The sequence below is a fragment of the Musca autumnalis genome, unplaced genomic scaffold (assembly GCF_047663935.1).
Source record: "Musca autumnalis isolate F117 unplaced genomic scaffold, ASM4766393v1 scaffold_3, whole genome shotgun sequence".
Lineage (NCBI taxonomy): Eukaryota > Metazoa > Arthropoda > Insecta > Diptera > Muscidae > Musca > Musca autumnalis.
This window is the reverse complement of record NW_027411866.1, coordinates 79,374,651-79,392,075: the sequence shown is the minus strand read 5'-3', so window position 1 is coordinate 79,392,075 and position 17,425 is coordinate 79,374,651. Positions and strand designations below refer to the sequence as shown.

Sequence of the window (17,425 nt, the reverse complement as noted above, 5' to 3'; positions counted from 1 at the left end):
TGTTGTTTTGGATAGCCGGATTTCTTTTGTTAAACATGTTTGTTCCTTGGTGTCGAAAGTTAATTTCAGTTTGAGGTGTATTTACAATACTGATATGCACTTGCCTTTGGAAGTTAGGATGAGACTTGTACGTGCTATTATTTTGCCAACAATTATGTATGGTTTGGAGCTTTATTCTGGGACCACGCAAGAAATATTGGATTTTATTCAACTGGCGGTCAATAGATCCGTTCGTTATGTTTACAAGTTGAATCGTCGTACGCATATTACACCCTATGTTGTTCAATTCCTTGGCCTTTCTTTTAATAATTTTGTCAAAACACGTTTGTTGTTGTTGCTTTTCAAGTGTATTTGCTTGCCTACTTTTTTGATTTTTTAGAAAGTGCACTTAGATTTTATATATATATATATATATATATATATATATATATATATATATATATATATATATATATTTATTTATTTATTTATTTATTATTATGTATTACTTTTGCTTATGTGATGTTATGTCATGTGAGATTTGGATGTTGCATATTGAATGAAATTGTTTTGGAGTAGCTTCAAAGTAAATCTGTATATATTATTGGTATGCATATTTTTAAATTAGTTTTTAGTTTCTTGGTCTTACATTATATTTTTCGTGTAGTTTTTCTTTTTATTTGTTTAAGCAATTCTTATGCATTTTGTAATTTACACTGATGGGCCGGTTGGCTTTGAATTACAAGTAAAATAAAATTGAATTGAATTGAAAATAGTTTTTAAAAACATTAACTATTGCTCTGTTCCAGAACCTGCAAGAAGCTACTATATTTTACTACGATAACATTTTTCCTTTATGTTATCGGAAAAAATAGTAAAAATTAGTAGATTCTTGCAGTACTGGAACAGAACAAAAGTCTTGACCATGTTTGCTTTTATAAAAAACAAAAATTTCAACACCCTTTGTTGCCATTCAAGCCCAAACAATACTACTTCCTTCGATGAGTTTCATAGAATCCCTCCTATTATTTTCTTAGTGCGGGTTATTTCAAGTTACATATGTATGAATACGATCATGCCAAAGTTACGCCAGGAACACCATTCCTTCTGTCGGAAGCAATGACAAAACTACTGAAAACGATTGGGAACCATGGCATAAAAGGCCAACAATTTGAAAATTATTAATCGATTATTGTGGTGCATCATTTTCAATGCTCAATTTTAGAATGCCCATTTTTTGTTTTCCGGTAAAATGTTAGTATAACGATACATTAAACGAAATATTTTTCTATGCCATCTTAAAAATCTATGCCTATGGCTACAAAATTGTTTTTTGAATTGTTAAAAAAATCTCAACTCGTTTCCAAGTTACCAACGTTTACATTTTTTATTTCAGGTTGCATCATTTTCAGTCACAGTCACAGTACATGTCACGCGAATTCGAATGTTGGTGACGTAAAGGGAGGTATGAGCTATGCCATCTTAAAAATCTATGCCATCAGGCTACAAAATTGTTTTTTGAATTGTTAAAAAATCTCAACTCGTTTCCAAGTTATCAATGTTTACATTTTTTTATTTCAGGTTGCATCATTTTCAGTCACATGTCAGGCGAATTCGAATGCTGGTGAGGGAGGTATGAGCTTATCTTATTGGGCCATGATACAATTTTTCTAAAAAAAAATTTTATTTATTTATTTTTTTTTTTTTTTTGAACTTTGAAGCGACACCCTAGGTTAAGGGTAATGTTGGCGATCCACTGGATACAAAAGGCCAGGATTAAAAAAAAAAAAAAAAAAAATTTAAAATCATTGTTTTTTTTAAATTGTTTGGCACATGGTTCAATTATTAGAAGGTTGGGCAGGTTGATGAAATTTTTAAAAATTAACTCTGAAGCCAGTTTGCTTATAACTTCAAAGTTACTAATAACAAAAACAACAAGTTTTATTTATTTGGAGTATTGTCAGTTTTGTTTTGATTTGTTTACATTTCATTTTAAATATAATTTAGGTTTTTTTTTTATTAACGCGCTCACATGAAATAATCATTTTAGATAAACATACATATATATAGCCATGTTCGTCCGTCTGTCTGTGGAGATCGCTCTAGTGTCCGAACGGATTGAAGTGGTGGATAAAATAGAGGTCAAATGTGTTGTAGGCCCTTATAATGTTGTGTATTGAAAATTGGGTATATAAGTTCACGTTTTGGTATAGCCACCATTTAACGCGACGCATCGCTTTTAGGAATATTGAAGGCGGTGTTAGCGTTTCTAGAGGTTAAAAAAGCATTTGTACCAAAATTTGTTTATATTATGGTATTTAGTTCAGAAAACTTCATGGTGGCGTAGGGGATAAAGATAAAAAGCAACGGTCCTGAACGTATTTAACATGATAATGCCCATGACTTATCATGGTGCCTCTACCATCTCAAGTGGGCGTTCATCCATAAGATCTATAAACACTTGGGTTGGCCGTTGTGCTAGTAACCCACCCCTATAAAAACATCGTACTATGAAAAAACAAACCCCATCTCAAGTTAATGACCCCCGCAAACGAATCTGTACCAGAGTTTCCAATCTCTCCATAGAGAATGTGCACTATAGATACTGGCAGATATGTTTGTAAAGAACAATGCCGATATTACTGCATACAGGAAATACAATGGATAGGGAAAGGCGTCACAACATCTGCCAAAGGAGACAGACTGTATTATGTGCAATGGCATACAGCATGAGTTCGGTTGCGGGTTTGTAGCTGATCGGAGCTTAAAACATGTGGTATCCAGCTTCACCCTGAATAAAGACTTGCTGCAATTGGATAAAAGCTAAGTTTTTCAAAATCAATTTTATTTGAAAATCGAAATAATGATACATCTGACTACGGATGAGGCTGATAGACTTCACATCGACAAACAGCACCACATTCAAGCAGTTTTTAAGGGCACCTGACCGTCTCCACGCCAAGAAAATAAGAAATCAAATTGATAACGTTGTGGTTGGACATCGGTAAATTGCAATCGCAATAGATAGCCACAGCTGAACTGACACAATTGCTTAAAAGCATTTCTCGATAATGTTGAAGTCACGTTTATTCTCGAATAACGTTTATTCTGTTCTATATTGTCTTCTGTTTTTATTTATGTTTTGATTTTATCATTTTATTTTCAATCAATTTATCATTTGTCAAAATAGTTTTGACACAATAGGAGGACCTCAGGAAAAAATTGTAATCATATGTTTGCTGTGTCCTACCTTGTAATGATTGTACCATGGTTTGGCATGTTATTCAAACAGCCCACACACATACACAGATTGTGCATCGTACAATCATTACAAGGTAGGACACAGCAAACATATGATTACAATTTTTTCCATAATATAAACAATATACCATAATATAAACAAATTTTGGAACAAATGCCTTTTTAACCTCTAGAAACGCTAACACCACCTTCAATATTCCTAAAAGCGATGCGTCGCGTTATATGGTGGCTATACCAAAACGTGAACTTATATACCCAATTTTCAATACACAACATTATAAGGGCTTACAACACATTTGACCTCTATTTTATCCACCACTTCAATCCGTTCGGACACTAGAGCGATCACCACAGACAGACGGACGAACATGGCTATATATATGTATGTTTATCTAAAATGATTATTTCATGTGAGCGCGTTAATAAAAAAAAACATAAATTATATTTAAAATGAAATGTAAATAAATCAAAACAAAACTGACAATACTCCAAATAAATAAAACTTGTTGTTTTTGTTATTAGTAACTTTGAAGTTATAAGCAAACTGGCTTCAGAGTTGTTTTTTAAAAATTTCATCAACCTGCCCAACCTTCTAATAATTGAACCATGGCTCTTTGTATTATTGTTTTACACAAATAATAAATGCATTCTATTTATTCTGGGATATTTCGCAATGGCTTGCATTTTATTGCATCTTTAGACTGACTAAAAAGGCAATCCGAAGAGTGCCTTTAAATTCAATCCAAAACAATACATCAAAAGCTGTGATTTGGATCGACGGAGTGCATCCTAGCTGTGTTCTGTGGACGCAAAATGGAGTGCATCCGAGCTGCGCGCTCTCTTGTAAAAGTCATAAGTGAATTCATAGGAAAAGATGTACTCCAACGGCAAATGTACCGTACACTTGTAGTGATTCAACTGCATCCGCGGATGCAAACTTTTTGCTGAGATGATTTTGTATATTAGATAATCTTAAGCGGCCTTTACATCCAACTTGTTATATCTTTCTAAAAAATTACGTAAATTCCCATAACACCTGCTTTAAATGCAAGTGTAAAATGTGTTTAACATATAATCGGTAAGTCACATATACAACATAAGTATTCGGTAGTCAACTTTCAAATCCCTATACAAAATGACAGCTAATCAGTTGTCAAACTAAATGTCAGTGGCTTTGTCGGGGAAAACATTCGTGTTACATCATTTAAGAAAAACAACTTTCCACAAAAATAATTTAGTTTTTGTTTAATTTGTTTTGTAAAAACTAAAAAACGCATTGAAGAACATTAAATGCTGTTGCCCTTTTCAAGACGCTTTGGAAACAGCAACAGCAGTGAGTATTTAAAGAGTTTTTAACGTAAAGCAAAATGACCGAAGAATCTAATAATCAGGTTAGTTGAGATCCGAGGAAGAAAAAGATGCCATACAACACATCAAAAAAACGACAAAAACAACAACCAACCAAATAAAACAACATAAAATGACCACTGATTATTAAAATTACCCATTGTGTAGATGCTATAAAGTAAAGTATTTTGAAAATCACCCATAATATCTTGGGATAAGAAAACCTCACTCCTAATTCCATAACTAAATTGTGCTCGGCAAAAGTGCTAACGTCGTCAGTGTGTTTGTGTTTTCCTTTTTGTATATATTCCATTAGAGTGTATGTGTCGCGTATTATTTTTTCGTGTATAGATGAATGTGTGTAAATTTGCAATTGGCGATTGTTTGTGGTGCGCAATATAATTTATACTTCAGAGAAAACTTATGAATTATTCTATAATTGTGTGCTCAAATACTCGGTAAAATGGATGTCGTCTGCGTTTAGATTTTACGTTCTTAAATTCTTTGTTTCTTCCATAATGTAAACTAAATCTAGTATAGAATTATTATTAGAATTATGAAAGTTATCTGTTCGGCAATTGAAATGATTAAATTTTTCTCATAGATTTTTGGAAAACACTTGTTTTGTGGCCAGTGGATGAATGAATGGGTACTTTACTTCAGAAAAACTCACGTGTTTTGACACACGCATTGTAGGTCTGAGAGTTGCTGCTTTTGAAGGGAATGAGTACAATAAGTTTGTCAGGTATTCATTTGCAATCGAAAACAGCGACAAGTTTGGGGCAATTTCACAAATTTGCTGGAGATTTCTACAACGAGAAATTTGACGACGAGATGATTCTCTTGGGGATGTAAGATATAAATTTAACCTTGTTCATGTAATACATTAAGATGTAGATTTTTTCTCAACAGTTGCATTAATATACGTGTAATTTTTGTTTTCTAAATCTTGAAGTGGACATTAAGTGCTGCAGAACTATTTGGGAATAAGAAAATTATGCTGATTTTATATTTTTCGCAGACATCGTTCTGATATTATATTCCACGAGTGTTCCTCATTGCGCATAGGCCGAAAGTTCAAATGTCCAATGCGAGGTCCGCCGAGTTCCGAAAATTGACAAATTGATGAGTTTTGCACCTCGAACTGACGGCGTTCAGTGTGCAAGGCTGGTGGAAGACCTTACTCAGAGTCTCTAAATTCAAAATGCTTCCTTTCAACAAGAATTGGATCCCATACCTCTAAAATGGAAGTAATCAGCAAATCATATTTGTCATGTAACCAAAATACCACTGTCAATGTCTTAATTGGATTTGTGTTTTTTGGTGTCTTCAACTGTGTACGTTTTGTAAACCTCCAACCCTCCCAGCCGATAGTGTTTCTGCTTCCAAGGGTTTTTAATATAAATAATTTAGAATTAGTAGAGTTGAATGCGCGAATGTGCGTTAAACAGTTCCGGAGAAATGATCCATTTTTTAGGTTCCGCAACACATAATTTATCTTCTAACGTTTCAGACTTTGCCGGAGAATGACGTTTTCGATGTGGGAACAAATTGAATACTCTCCCAGCTAACAAAAAAAAAATATTTTTATGACAGGTATGTCTTTGTCCCGTTTAGAAAAATAAAATTTCTTTGAAGGGAAGTCCATAATTTCCGAGACATGGGCCTTCATAGTAGACGGCATTTAAACAATGAAATATTCAGAACTTCTAAGAAACATATCTCGGCAAATATATGGACATCCCTTTCTATTTTTGGTCTACCTGTGGTAAAAGTGTCAGATGTTTCCGCCAGCTGGAGAGTATTCAATGTATGCTCTATGAATCCATGCCGGCTAATGTTAAACTGTAATTTCTAATGCTGAGGAGAAGTAAAGTAAAGGAATGACTCAAAATAAAGATCCACTTCCAAAATGGTCATTGTGGTCCATTTCTTCATGTACCTCCTTCGCAACACTTTTTAAAATTTAAGTGTTTTTGCCAAAATTATACAGTCTAATGGGATCTAAGTCCGATAAGATGGTGAGATTATCTGTTTTTCATCTACCCAGTAGTCGATGTCTTCTTGTGACACCTGCAAAGTAGATGTTTAACCACAAAGATCTTCATCCGTTGAGAAATCGCAGGACAGATTGTTTTGTATATCCTACATCTAGCTTCCATATGCCATCAGATCTCACGAAGTTTGCCGATGTAGTAGCACATCAGTGGCCTAACAGATTCAGATCCATCTCGAGCTAGTTCATTGGCTTATTCCTTTCCTATTACTGGCTTATTCGTTTCCCATTGCTGGACACAGCATATCCAAAACTATTTTAATCCAACAAATCATTTAGTTTGGCCCACAATTGGATAATAAAAATTTCGAACTAAGATATTGAGTTTCAGATATTTTCTCAGTCTTCTTTCTATGACATAGCTGTAGTAGATCGAAAAATTAATACGCTAAAGAGAATATTCAAAATACTGATACAGTTTTGACTTTTAAAAAATGCGTTGCAAAGAGGAATTTGTTATAGAGAAGTAGGACTGTAAATATTCATTCTTAACTGTGCCTTCCTCTCCTTTTTTGTTGACAGTATTCGTTGATAAGAACCCAATGCTTTGGGCAAATGTGTACAAAAATATAAAACCAAACAATCATTTTAAATTTTATTGCCTTTGCAAATTTTCATAAATCAAGGTCAAATTTTTCAAATCATGTTTTTATTATATCGCATATTTACTTTCTTGCTGTATTAATTCAAACAAATTTCGTGTGAAATATATGTACCTACATACAAAGGTAAATATACCTGTTTTCAATGCAATGTAACGGCTACGAATGTTTTGTTAACCTAAATTTTGTAAATTGACCACATGTACTTTAATTAGAGGGTTATGATGCCATATTTATTCTCCTCAATTCTACTAAATGATTCATCTTTCTAATACACAATGTCCATATTCCCCTAACTGACACACAACAAATTACCCCTCCCTCCAATCTATATTCCAAATTTGCAATAAATATTTATATTAACACATTTTGCCCAAAAATTTCAACGATGCAATGTTTTATCTAAAGAAAAAATAAAGGCAAAATCCAATATTGTCGAAATTTAAGCATTAACTTAGTCCATATTTATATTAAGCAATTTTCCTTGCGGCAATTGTCAGTTTGATGGAGAGAGAGGTGAGGCATAGGTAACCCTTTGCCTCGCAACACCCTCCCGCACCTACAAACTGACAATTGCCGCAAGGAAAATTGGCTAATATAAATATGGAAATATTTTATTTTTTTTTTTTTCAAAACTCCCAAAAGCATCTACCGGTTCGCAGTAAAAAGGGTTAATAATCATTGACTATCTATTGCCTTTTTTGTTATCTCTACAATATTGTTATAAATATTATTTTTCAATACATTTATTGACACCTTTATTTACTTTTTTTATTTACTTTTTCTTACTATTTTTATTTGTTCTTTCTTTCCCTTTTCAGTTTTAATAGTAATTTAAGTTGTGTTAGAAGAAAAAAAAAATAGAATCTTTATTTCCATTATCTGCCAAAGAAATAACAGAATCCCATTTTAGTGCACCAAATCAAACAAACCCCACCAGCCTTTTTATTATTGTAAATAGAGAAATTGATTAGTGTGTTATCATATTGGACTACATGGAAAATAAACAAAAAACAAAACAACCTCATTACCCACTTATTTTGTTCAATACTTTGCTAGTTATTTGATTTTGTAAAGTGATCATTAAAATATTTATTTATATTTTCAAAATATTGTGACTTTTATGTCAACTCAGAATTATTTAGATTTTCTCATTAATTAAAAAAAGACAAAGAAATTGGATCTTAAGAAAAAGTTGCATATATTTTGTGAATACATATTTTTCATTTAATTTATTTTTTATTCTTATTTAAGTTTAATTTGAGATTAATATTATCGCAAAAGAAAAATTAAAACAAAAACTTAGTAGAAAAGATAACTTGCTTTTTCACAATTAAAACAACAAAACGTTTATTTTCGTAAATAATGGCGGCCTATTTGAATCGTACGTTTTCAATGGTCACTGGTAATGGCGGCGACGCCGGCAAATCTTCCAATAATACGCCCCAAACAAACACAACCCACAACAAATCCATGAACTACGATCCGACGGCAATGATGTCCGAAAATCGAACAATGCATATCAATGCCGATAAATCCCCATTGCAGGTATTCGTTAGAGCCAAAAAGAAGATCAATGACATCTATGTGGAGATTGAGGAATATGTTGCAGAAACAACAACATTTATTAATGGTAAGTGTTATAGAATGATACAGAAATTTAAAAATATTTTATTATTTTTAATTATATGTTCAGTATTCACCCCATCGCACATTAGAGTGCAATTAAAGCCTCTTAATTTATATTGGCCATGCCTTGAGAGGTCTATGTAATTTTTATGTGAATCGGTCATCTCCTGTACTTGAATCGTCAGCAAGTTCAAGCATGACCCTGTATCATAATGAATCATTTAGCCTATCAACTTTCAACTTTGACCTTCACAATGCAATTCGGTTTGTTTGTGAGATATCGAGTTATTGTTAGTAGTATGAAAACATAGAATAGTAGATTATGATATACCACAGAATCTTAGGTTCCTCATGAAGATGGTATACACCGTCCTACAGCGTTTTATGAGACCAACAAGGTACTGAAGTCTTAGGTTAGGTTTAAGAATGCGCAACCATAAAAAAACGATGACCACTTCACTCGGAGACCTTTGGTCCATTGCGTTCATCCTGGATAGATTTGAAGAAATGTCCTGAATATTGCTATTGGAACAGAAAAAATAGTAAGTGTTTTTGCCAAGCCATGATAGGTTTTTGTCAAATTTTAACAGGGTAAGGGGATTAATGTCTTATAAAAAGGTGATATCTCATATCTACCCAGTATTCACTGCCTTATTGTATGCAGAAAAGACAACTACATAGTAGATGCTCGATCGTTCCTATATCTTCTGCACTTCCCCATAACCTCAGGGATTCCAACTGTTCCGAGGTAAAAATCGCTACAGCCACATACGCACCATAGGTCTGTAGCGATTTTTACCTTAAAACAGTTGACATTCCTGCTTAAACAGCGGGAAAACCACCAAGTTGGCACCCCTGCATAACCTATAGTTGTTGTTGTAGCAGCATAGAAACCTACGTGAAGCACAGGTTTGATGTTGGGTTGGCTGCCGTCAATCCAGTACGAAAGAACCCGCTGCCGCTCGATAGTATCCTGATACCGACCTCTTCTTCTTCTTCTTTATTTGCCAATTATGTTTTCTAATTATAGGCGACCAAAACTGTATTACAAAAAATCATTATTTGCTTAGGATATTATAATTTCACATATTTTTCAGGATCTCTGCAAAGGCATCTCTGTCTCTAGCATCACTTAAAAGTCTTCCAGAATCCCGAATTCCCGTCCATAGTTGGATATTGTCTAGCCATATAGTTTCTTTTCTGCCTCTTTCAGCTCTGTCATTCCGACCTCTAACTATCCCAAAATATTGGCTGTAACGTTTGATAACATGTTTAAGTCATCCGTGCAAGCTACAGCTACTTGCGATAAGATCAGAAGTAGGAAAAAGATCTTCAAGTCGCTGGCCGAAATCACTTGGGGTGCTAACAAAGAAACCTTGTTGACATCTTACAAAGCAATAGGCCGGTCTGTGGTAAGCTATGCGATGTCAGCGTGGTATGCAAATGTAAGCGCTACGCATTGGAAGAATATTCTAACATGCCAGAATGTATCCCTGAGGACTGCAACAGGGTGCCTCATCATGACATGGACCATCTTCATGAGAAGATGTTGCCGATAGGATGTTTTCAATGCAGTAACTGCTTGGGTGTTATAGCAGTGAGCATTCCTGCCCCACCCAGTCACGTCAGGAGTGATCTTCGTTATGTTATGTTTGACTTGATAAAAATCATTTCACTCCATCTATCATTATCAACTCTTTCTTCACCCTACCAGTTTCATATTGCATTTAAAATGTTCACCCGTTTCTTTACAGCTTTACATGCCGATGCTGAAATTGTTGACAAAGCAGAACGTGAACTATTCGAAAGTTATGTCCTCAAAGTCGCCGGTATACGTGAAGTTCTGGCTCGTGATCACATGAAAGTGGCCTTTTTCGGTCGTACATCGAATGGTAAAAGTTCGGTGATCAATGCCATGTTGAGAGAGAAAATTTTACCAAGTGGCATTGGTCATACCACAAATTGTTTTTGTCAAGTGGAGGGCAGTGACAGTTCTGAGGCGTATTTAATGAAGGAGGGTTCAGAGGAAAAACTCAATGTTGTGGTAAGTTTATCATTCATAACATAAATGTTTCCACAAATAAAATTATTCTTTATTTAATCTCCCTTCAGAACATCAAACAATTGGCCAATGCCTTGTGTCAAGAAAAGCTAAGCGAAAGTTCCTTGGTACGCATTTTTTGGCCACGTGAACGTTGCAATTTGTTGCGTGATGATGTGGTCTTTGTTGATTCTCCTGGCGTGGACGTTTCAGCCAATCTTGATGATTGGATTGACAACCATTGTTTGAATGCTGATGTCTTTGTGTTGGTGCTGAATGCCGAATCCACAATGACACGTGCCGAAAAACAATTCTTTCACACAGTTTCACAGAAATTATCGAAACCCAATATTTTTATACTAAACAATCGTTGGGATGCTTCAGCTAATGAACCCGAAAGCCAGGAATCGGTAAGTATCTTTCGACTTTATTCTGCGGAACACAAAAAATGTAGTTGATGCCATTTTGGTTTTTCTTTTATATATTTTCGACTTTCTTTTTAAACTTCAATTTTAATTTTGTAAAATTAAATAAAACTACATTCCCAACAAGGAGCTCGACAAGGTAATGGAGATAGAGAATACCTGTTGATGGCTAGCTTTTGAATGTTCATTTTTAGAGCTTAAAAGCTTACTTTCTTAACGTTTTTTTCGGAGCTAATAATTAACAATGTGTCCTGTGTTTCTCTTGATTCCCTCCATTTAGGTAAGATCTCAACATACAGAACGGTGTATTGATTTCCTAACAAAAGAATTGAAAGTGACCAATGAAAAGGAGGCGGGTGAACGTGTATTCTTTGTGTCGGCACGCGAGGCTTTACAGGTAAGATTAAAATGGCCAACATCATAAGATAATCCAATTAATTTACCTTCCTACCATTTTTGCAGGCCCGCATTGAAGAAGCTAAAGGTAACTCACCCAGCCAAGGCGCCATTGCAGAAGGTTTTCACGCACGCTATTTCGAATTTCAAGATTTTGAACGTAAATTCGAAGAGTGCATTTCAAAGAGTGCCGTTCAAACGAAATTCGAAAAACACAGTTCTCGTGGCAAAACATTATCCGGTGATATGCGTTGCATGCTGGACAATATCTATGAACGTATTACCATTTTCCGTAATTTAAAATTGGACCAAAAGACATTGCTGAGTGAACGCATACAAGGCACGGAAACTGAAATGATGAATGTTACCCGAGAAATGAAATTGAAAATTCACAATATGGTCGAAGAAGTTGAACAGAAGGTGTCGAAGGCGCTCAACGAAGAAATATGGCGTTTGGGAGTTTTAATTGATGAATTCAATATGCCTTTCCATCCGGAGCCATTGGTATTGAATATCTACAAAAAGGAATTAAACGGTCATGTGGAAGCTGGTTTGGGTTCGAATTTGAGAGCTCGGCTATCAATGGCATTGGCCACAAATGTTGAAGCGGCACAAAGAGAAATGACAGGTAAGTTTTTTTTACGGAAATTGATTTTTTTCTGAAGAAGCTTGGTAAAGTCAGGTGTTATGTAGCTTTTAATGGCATCGCATAACGCTGAGGGGTCGGTCGATTATGGATAACAACTCAATTTAGTTGCGTTGCCAGAAGAGGAAATCATACAATTGATCCACGTATGGCAACACTCAACTGAAGTTGCGAATCTCAGTTGACGAAGCGGCTGTTTTTTAGCATCCACCAATTTTCAGTTGCAGTGAACATTTTCGAAGAAACAAGAAGTAAAATAGAAGGAAAAATAAACATTTTGTTAACAATTATTGATTCTCTGCATCATTAATTAATTTTGTGTATTAATATGGTGAAAATAACGACAAAGCAACAGTTCGAAATATTAATTGATAAACTGAGTGAAAATCCAAACTTAGCTTTGGTGAAACGAAAGCGACAGCGGATGAAGCGTGTAGGTCCATTTCGGACAGTTTAAACAGCCATGGACCTCCAACACGAAAACCTGAAGAGTGGCAGATAGTCTGGATTTACTTTAAACCAAGTTGAAAAAGAAAATGGCTCAAAATAAAAGAAACTTCAACGCCACTGGTGGTCCATCACAAGAAGTGAATTTATCGCCTTTGGAGCAGACAGCAGCAAATCTTTTGCAAATGAATTTGGTGACAAATCCAGTAGGTTCAGTTTATGGTATTATGGAATCATGGGATGAAGATGAAATAGAAATAATGCCAACTGTTGAAGCGGAGCAAGCCGTTGTTTTTTCTCCCCAACCAGAAACGGACAGTGTTCGTCCCACTCCGCGGAGAAGTTGCAGAAAAGAGGACAACAAAACAAATCTTCTCAACTTACAGTGCAGATGGCAATTCCAATGGATTCGACTTGGTCCACAAATTTCTTCTAATAGATGCAATGTCCTGTACATTTTCTTCATCGTCAAAAAATAATTCCACCGAACTTATCATTTTTTGGGACAGCAAATAAAACTTGACGACCCGAAGATTCAATGGCCAGGCTATATTCCAATCTTAGGTTGTTTTCCAAATTTGCTCGAAAACTCAGCCAAAATATTAAAATATTGTCCAGAATACACAAAAGAGTTATCCAAAGCGCAAATTATTTTTAAAATAGTTTTTTTTTTTGCGAATAGAGGTCACAAGGTTGAAAAATCACTGATCGATAACATGTTTATCGACCACCCAGTTGAGTTGACATTAATGGTACAACATTTCATCTCAGTCGCGCAGACAACTGACAACGCAACTCAAGTATAGAGGCAATGCAAGATCGACCCATAAGTGAAAGAACACAATTATTTGTCAAATTCATCTAGTATCAGTATTTTGAACCTTTAGCTAAAAATTTATTTGCAAAAAAGTACTAATTTCAATGCGGAAATGAAAATTTCTATTGTATAATTTGCTGTCGGCAACGCAACTGGAGTTAGGTTGCTATCTATAATCGACCCCTAAGACAATTTCTTGGGCCCTAACCGATCACAGATGTCCAAGTGGCTGTTGTTGCAGCGCAAATATGTTAGTTAGTTATCTGATTTTGTAACCTGAACTGGCTGCGTCTATAAAGAATCAGGAGACAGCTGAGTGGGCTTAGCTGGGCAGCTAAACAAATGCAGCGTGTCGTGCGGCCACACTTTTGCTGTCCTCAGGTCGGCATTCTGGTAGGTTTCAATATTTGTCCACTGCATTGCGATATAATTTACATACCACACTGGTACCGCCGGCGTATCTTACAACAGACCGGCCTATTAATTTATAAAAGGTCAACAAGGTTTCTTTGTCAGCAATGCCGTGCTGCCGGCCAGAGACTTGAGAACCTTGTTCCTACTTCTAATCTTGTCGCAAACAGCTGCGGCTTGAGTGTATGACTTCAACATACTGTCGAACGTGTCACCCAATATCTTAGAGTAGTTAGCGGTCGAAATCAGGACGCCATCAACCAGTCTGTTGAGGAGGAGCTTCATTTTAGCCGTCCAGGTGGTGAACAGTATGGCATTGGATTTAGCGGCGGATATTTTCATATTCCTCAGATGGAAGAATTGCGCTAAGTACTGCGCTAACTACTCTGGTTGTCGTGACAGCTGACGCTCTTCAGCTGCGATAGATGGGGGATGTACTACATTAACTGACCTTGCTTCCGTTGTCAGTTAATGTAGTAGCATCGCCTTCTGTTACAATATCATTTAACCTGTAACTGGCGACTGAAACGCAGTTTGTGCAATTTTTTATTCTTTGTGCTTTACATCCATAATCTAAACGTATCATTTCCATTTTTCTTTTTCTTTTGCAGAACGCATGCATGCCTTGGTGCCCAATGAAAATCTTATGCCTCAAGCTCAGAAGATTGTAGCACGTTCACAGCCATTCGAAATGCTCTATTCATTAAATTGTCAAAATCTATGTGCAGATTTTCAAGAAGATTTGGAATTTAAATTCTCGTGGGGCATTACATCGATGATTCAACGATTCACAGGCAAAGTTAGAGAACGTAACAGCAGGAAGCAACAGCCAGCCATACTCAATCGTCAAGGCAGCATTGTGGTAAGTAGTACATGACGTTTTAGGTGGATATGACAATACATTTTTAATGTTATTATTTATATTTACATCACCAACAGAATCCTGTATCACCAATTACACCCGTAAATGATACACCATTGTGTCTTATACCCACACCGGTTGGTGGTATTAGCCAAGAACAATTGTCACTGATATCACGTTTTGCATTGACCTCAATTGGATCACAAGGCACTGTGGGTGGCCTAATTGTGGCGGGAATTGTAAGTAGCAAAAATCGGGTATAAGGAAAAGGGAAATAGCAGGAGTAATACATTTCAATTAATTTGTTTCCCTTTAGATGCTGAAAACAATCGGCTGGAGAGTTTTAGTGGGTGTTGGAGCCCTTTATGGCTGCATCTATTTGTATGAGCGTTTATCTTGGACAAATTCAGCCAAGGAACGTGCCTTCAAAGCCCAATATGTGCGTCATGCCACTAAGAAATTGAAAATGATTGTTGATCTGACATCGGCCAACTGCAGTCATCAAGTGCAACAGTAAGAAAACGGCTATTCATTAATGTTGTTGTTGATGTTTCTTTTAAACATTATGTTTGCTTTTCTTTGTTTCCTCTTGCAGAGAATTGTCCAGCACATTTGCCCGTTTGTGCCGTACCGTTGACTCTGCCACCACCGACATGAATGAAGAACTAAAAACCCTCGAAGCCCAACTCAGCGTCTTGGAAGCTAATCAAAAACAATTGAAACTTTTGCGCAACAAAGCAAATTACATTCAAAATGAATTGGAAATATTCGAAACAAATTATATTTCACCCAACTAGCAGCCAGTCGGCGAATCCCATGTGATGTCACTTGCGCCTCCAATCTGATCATAAGTAATAGATGATTTAAGAAAATTCATTCAAACGAAAACAATGAAGGGTGACGTTGTTGTATGCGCATACACATTTGCATTAGGATTTTGTAAATTTATATAAATGTGTATGTGTCTGCATAGGCATTAGGAAGAAAACAAGATAACCATTTCACATGAGATAAAGGAAGAAAAAAAGAAGAGTGAAAAACAGGATTCATGATATTGTTGCACATTTATCTCATTCATGCATGAATTTCTCTGTAGATTTACGATGACAAAAACAATATAACAAAGACTATGGCCCCTCAACACATAAATTATTGATACATATTTCTCCCATTATTCAATGGCCTGTTTTTTCTTATTCCCCCCGCAAAAAACTGAAATGTATTTTTTTCTAATTTGGATCAATTATTATGTGCTCGTATTTATATGATTGTATTATTTATAAATCGTTTCCTCCTCCCCCCAAATTGAGTTTTACATAGAAATATTGCAAACACAAAAAAAAAATACCAACTTTGGTCTGTGTCCAAAGGAACGATGTTGATATAAACAAAAAGAAATAATATTTTCATATTTTTACAAACGCGTATAGTTTTATTTTCCGATTGTGCGTGAAAGGATTTTTATTTAACTTTAATTTGTTTTGCTCTATTTTTGATTTACATTTATATATTTAATTGAGTAAACTGTTTGTTGATCTTATTTGAAAAAATACATATGTTGTAACAATAAAAAGAAATAACATAAATAGAAATCCAAAGAAATGTGTTTATTTGTTCGGTTTTTCAAGAAGAATAAGAAGAAGGAGGCTCTGTCCTAATGTCCCAAATATATCCAATCTCTCTCTTGCGCCTGAACAAAATAATATCGAGTTAGGGATCTTCTACCAATTAGTGAGCCCCTAACGCCGGGACTTTAAGTGAAGTTCATCCTGAATGGAGGGCTATGACATGACTTTCTTCAGTTCCTCCATTTACAAAACGTTCATGTATGATGACCCTCTATAACGAACAAAGCTATGACCTTGGAAGGGAGTTAAAGTTATTAAATGTCTCAACAGGAGCTCGCAAGAGTACCTCGCGGTCTCTGTAGCGGAGATTCCATCTGGGAAGGTATTCCCAGCATGGGTTCCCCCACCTCCCATGGATAAGGAACGTCTGCTGAGGATGCTGGAGCTCCAGAACCCAGGTCTCCTTACTAAGGACTGGACTGTAATGAGTCTAAACCCTTGTAAGGAGAATGGAGGGATGAACGTTAAGATGGCGGTAGACTCCTCAGGAGAGGAGTACCTTAAGGTTCGTGAGGGAAAACTGAACTTTGGTTCAGGATGGGTTCGGTTCCGACTGAGTTCATCTCGCGAAAATCAGTAGGGGTAGGAAGGCGGCAGGTGCTACGCATTTTGCAGATTAATCTGCATCATTGTAAAGCAGCTGCCGCCGAACTACTCCTGTCCCTCACGAACTCAGAGGTGGACATTGTTCTAGTCCAGGAACCTTATATATACAAAAATAAGGTCTCTGGACTGAACAATGCCAACTTCGAGGTCTTCGCATCGTCCGAAGGGGACAAGGTGAGGACCTGTGTGGTAGGTAGGAAGAACCTCAATCTAATCTTTCTATCTAATTATAGTAATGGAGACACGTGCACGGTGCGACTGGAGAACTGTAG

General features: G+C 35.9%; 1 protein-coding gene across 26 annotated transcripts; it reads left to right on the top strand.

Annotated features, from left to right (window-relative positions):
* Positions 1 to 4,346: 4,346 nt before the first annotated feature.
* Positions 4,347 to 16,521, top strand: Marf (Mitochondrial assembly regulatory factor). 26 transcript variants are annotated; one of them, XM_073972013.1, is made up of 13 exons: positions 4,394 to 4,573; positions 4,632 to 4,765; positions 8,067 to 8,198; positions 8,500 to 8,878; positions 10,629 to 10,918; positions 10,987 to 11,325; positions 11,468 to 11,479; positions 11,621 to 11,737; positions 11,803 to 12,364; positions 14,669 to 14,919; positions 14,997 to 15,158; positions 15,236 to 15,432; positions 15,515 to 16,521. In XM_073972013.1, the coding sequence occupies exons 4-13, from the start codon at positions 8,611 to 8,613 to the stop codon at positions 15,714 to 15,716; spliced, it is 2,400 nt and encodes a 799-aa protein (XP_073828114.1). In that variant the 5' UTR covers positions 4,394 to 4,573; positions 4,632 to 4,765; positions 8,067 to 8,198; positions 8,500 to 8,610; the 3' UTR covers positions 15,717 to 16,521. The 26 variants fall into 26 exon arrangements, with proteins under 26 accessions (XP_073828121.1, XP_073828133.1, XP_073828125.1 ...); XM_073972017.1 differs by lacking the exons at positions 4,394 to 4,573; positions 4,632 to 4,765 and adding exons at positions 5,023 to 5,283; positions 5,333 to 5,438; XM_073972010.1 differs by lacking the exon at positions 4,632 to 4,765 and having other exon boundaries at positions 4,390 to 4,573.
* The last annotated feature ends 904 nt before the right edge of the window (positions 16,522 to 17,425 follow it).

Coding starts and splice junctions, on each gene's coding strand:
- Marf (XM_073972008.1), top strand. CDS start 8,611: ATGGCGGCCTATTTGAATCGTACGTTTTCAATGGTCACTGGTAATGGC. Junction 11,738..11,802: donor CGGCACGCGAGGCTTTACAG/GTAAGATTAAAA, acceptor CCATTTTTGCAG/GCCCGCATTGAAGAAGCTAA. Junction 15,159..15,235: donor GCCTAATTGTGGCGGGAATT/GTAAGTAGCAAA, acceptor GTTTCCCTTTAG/ATGCTGAAAACAATCGGCTG.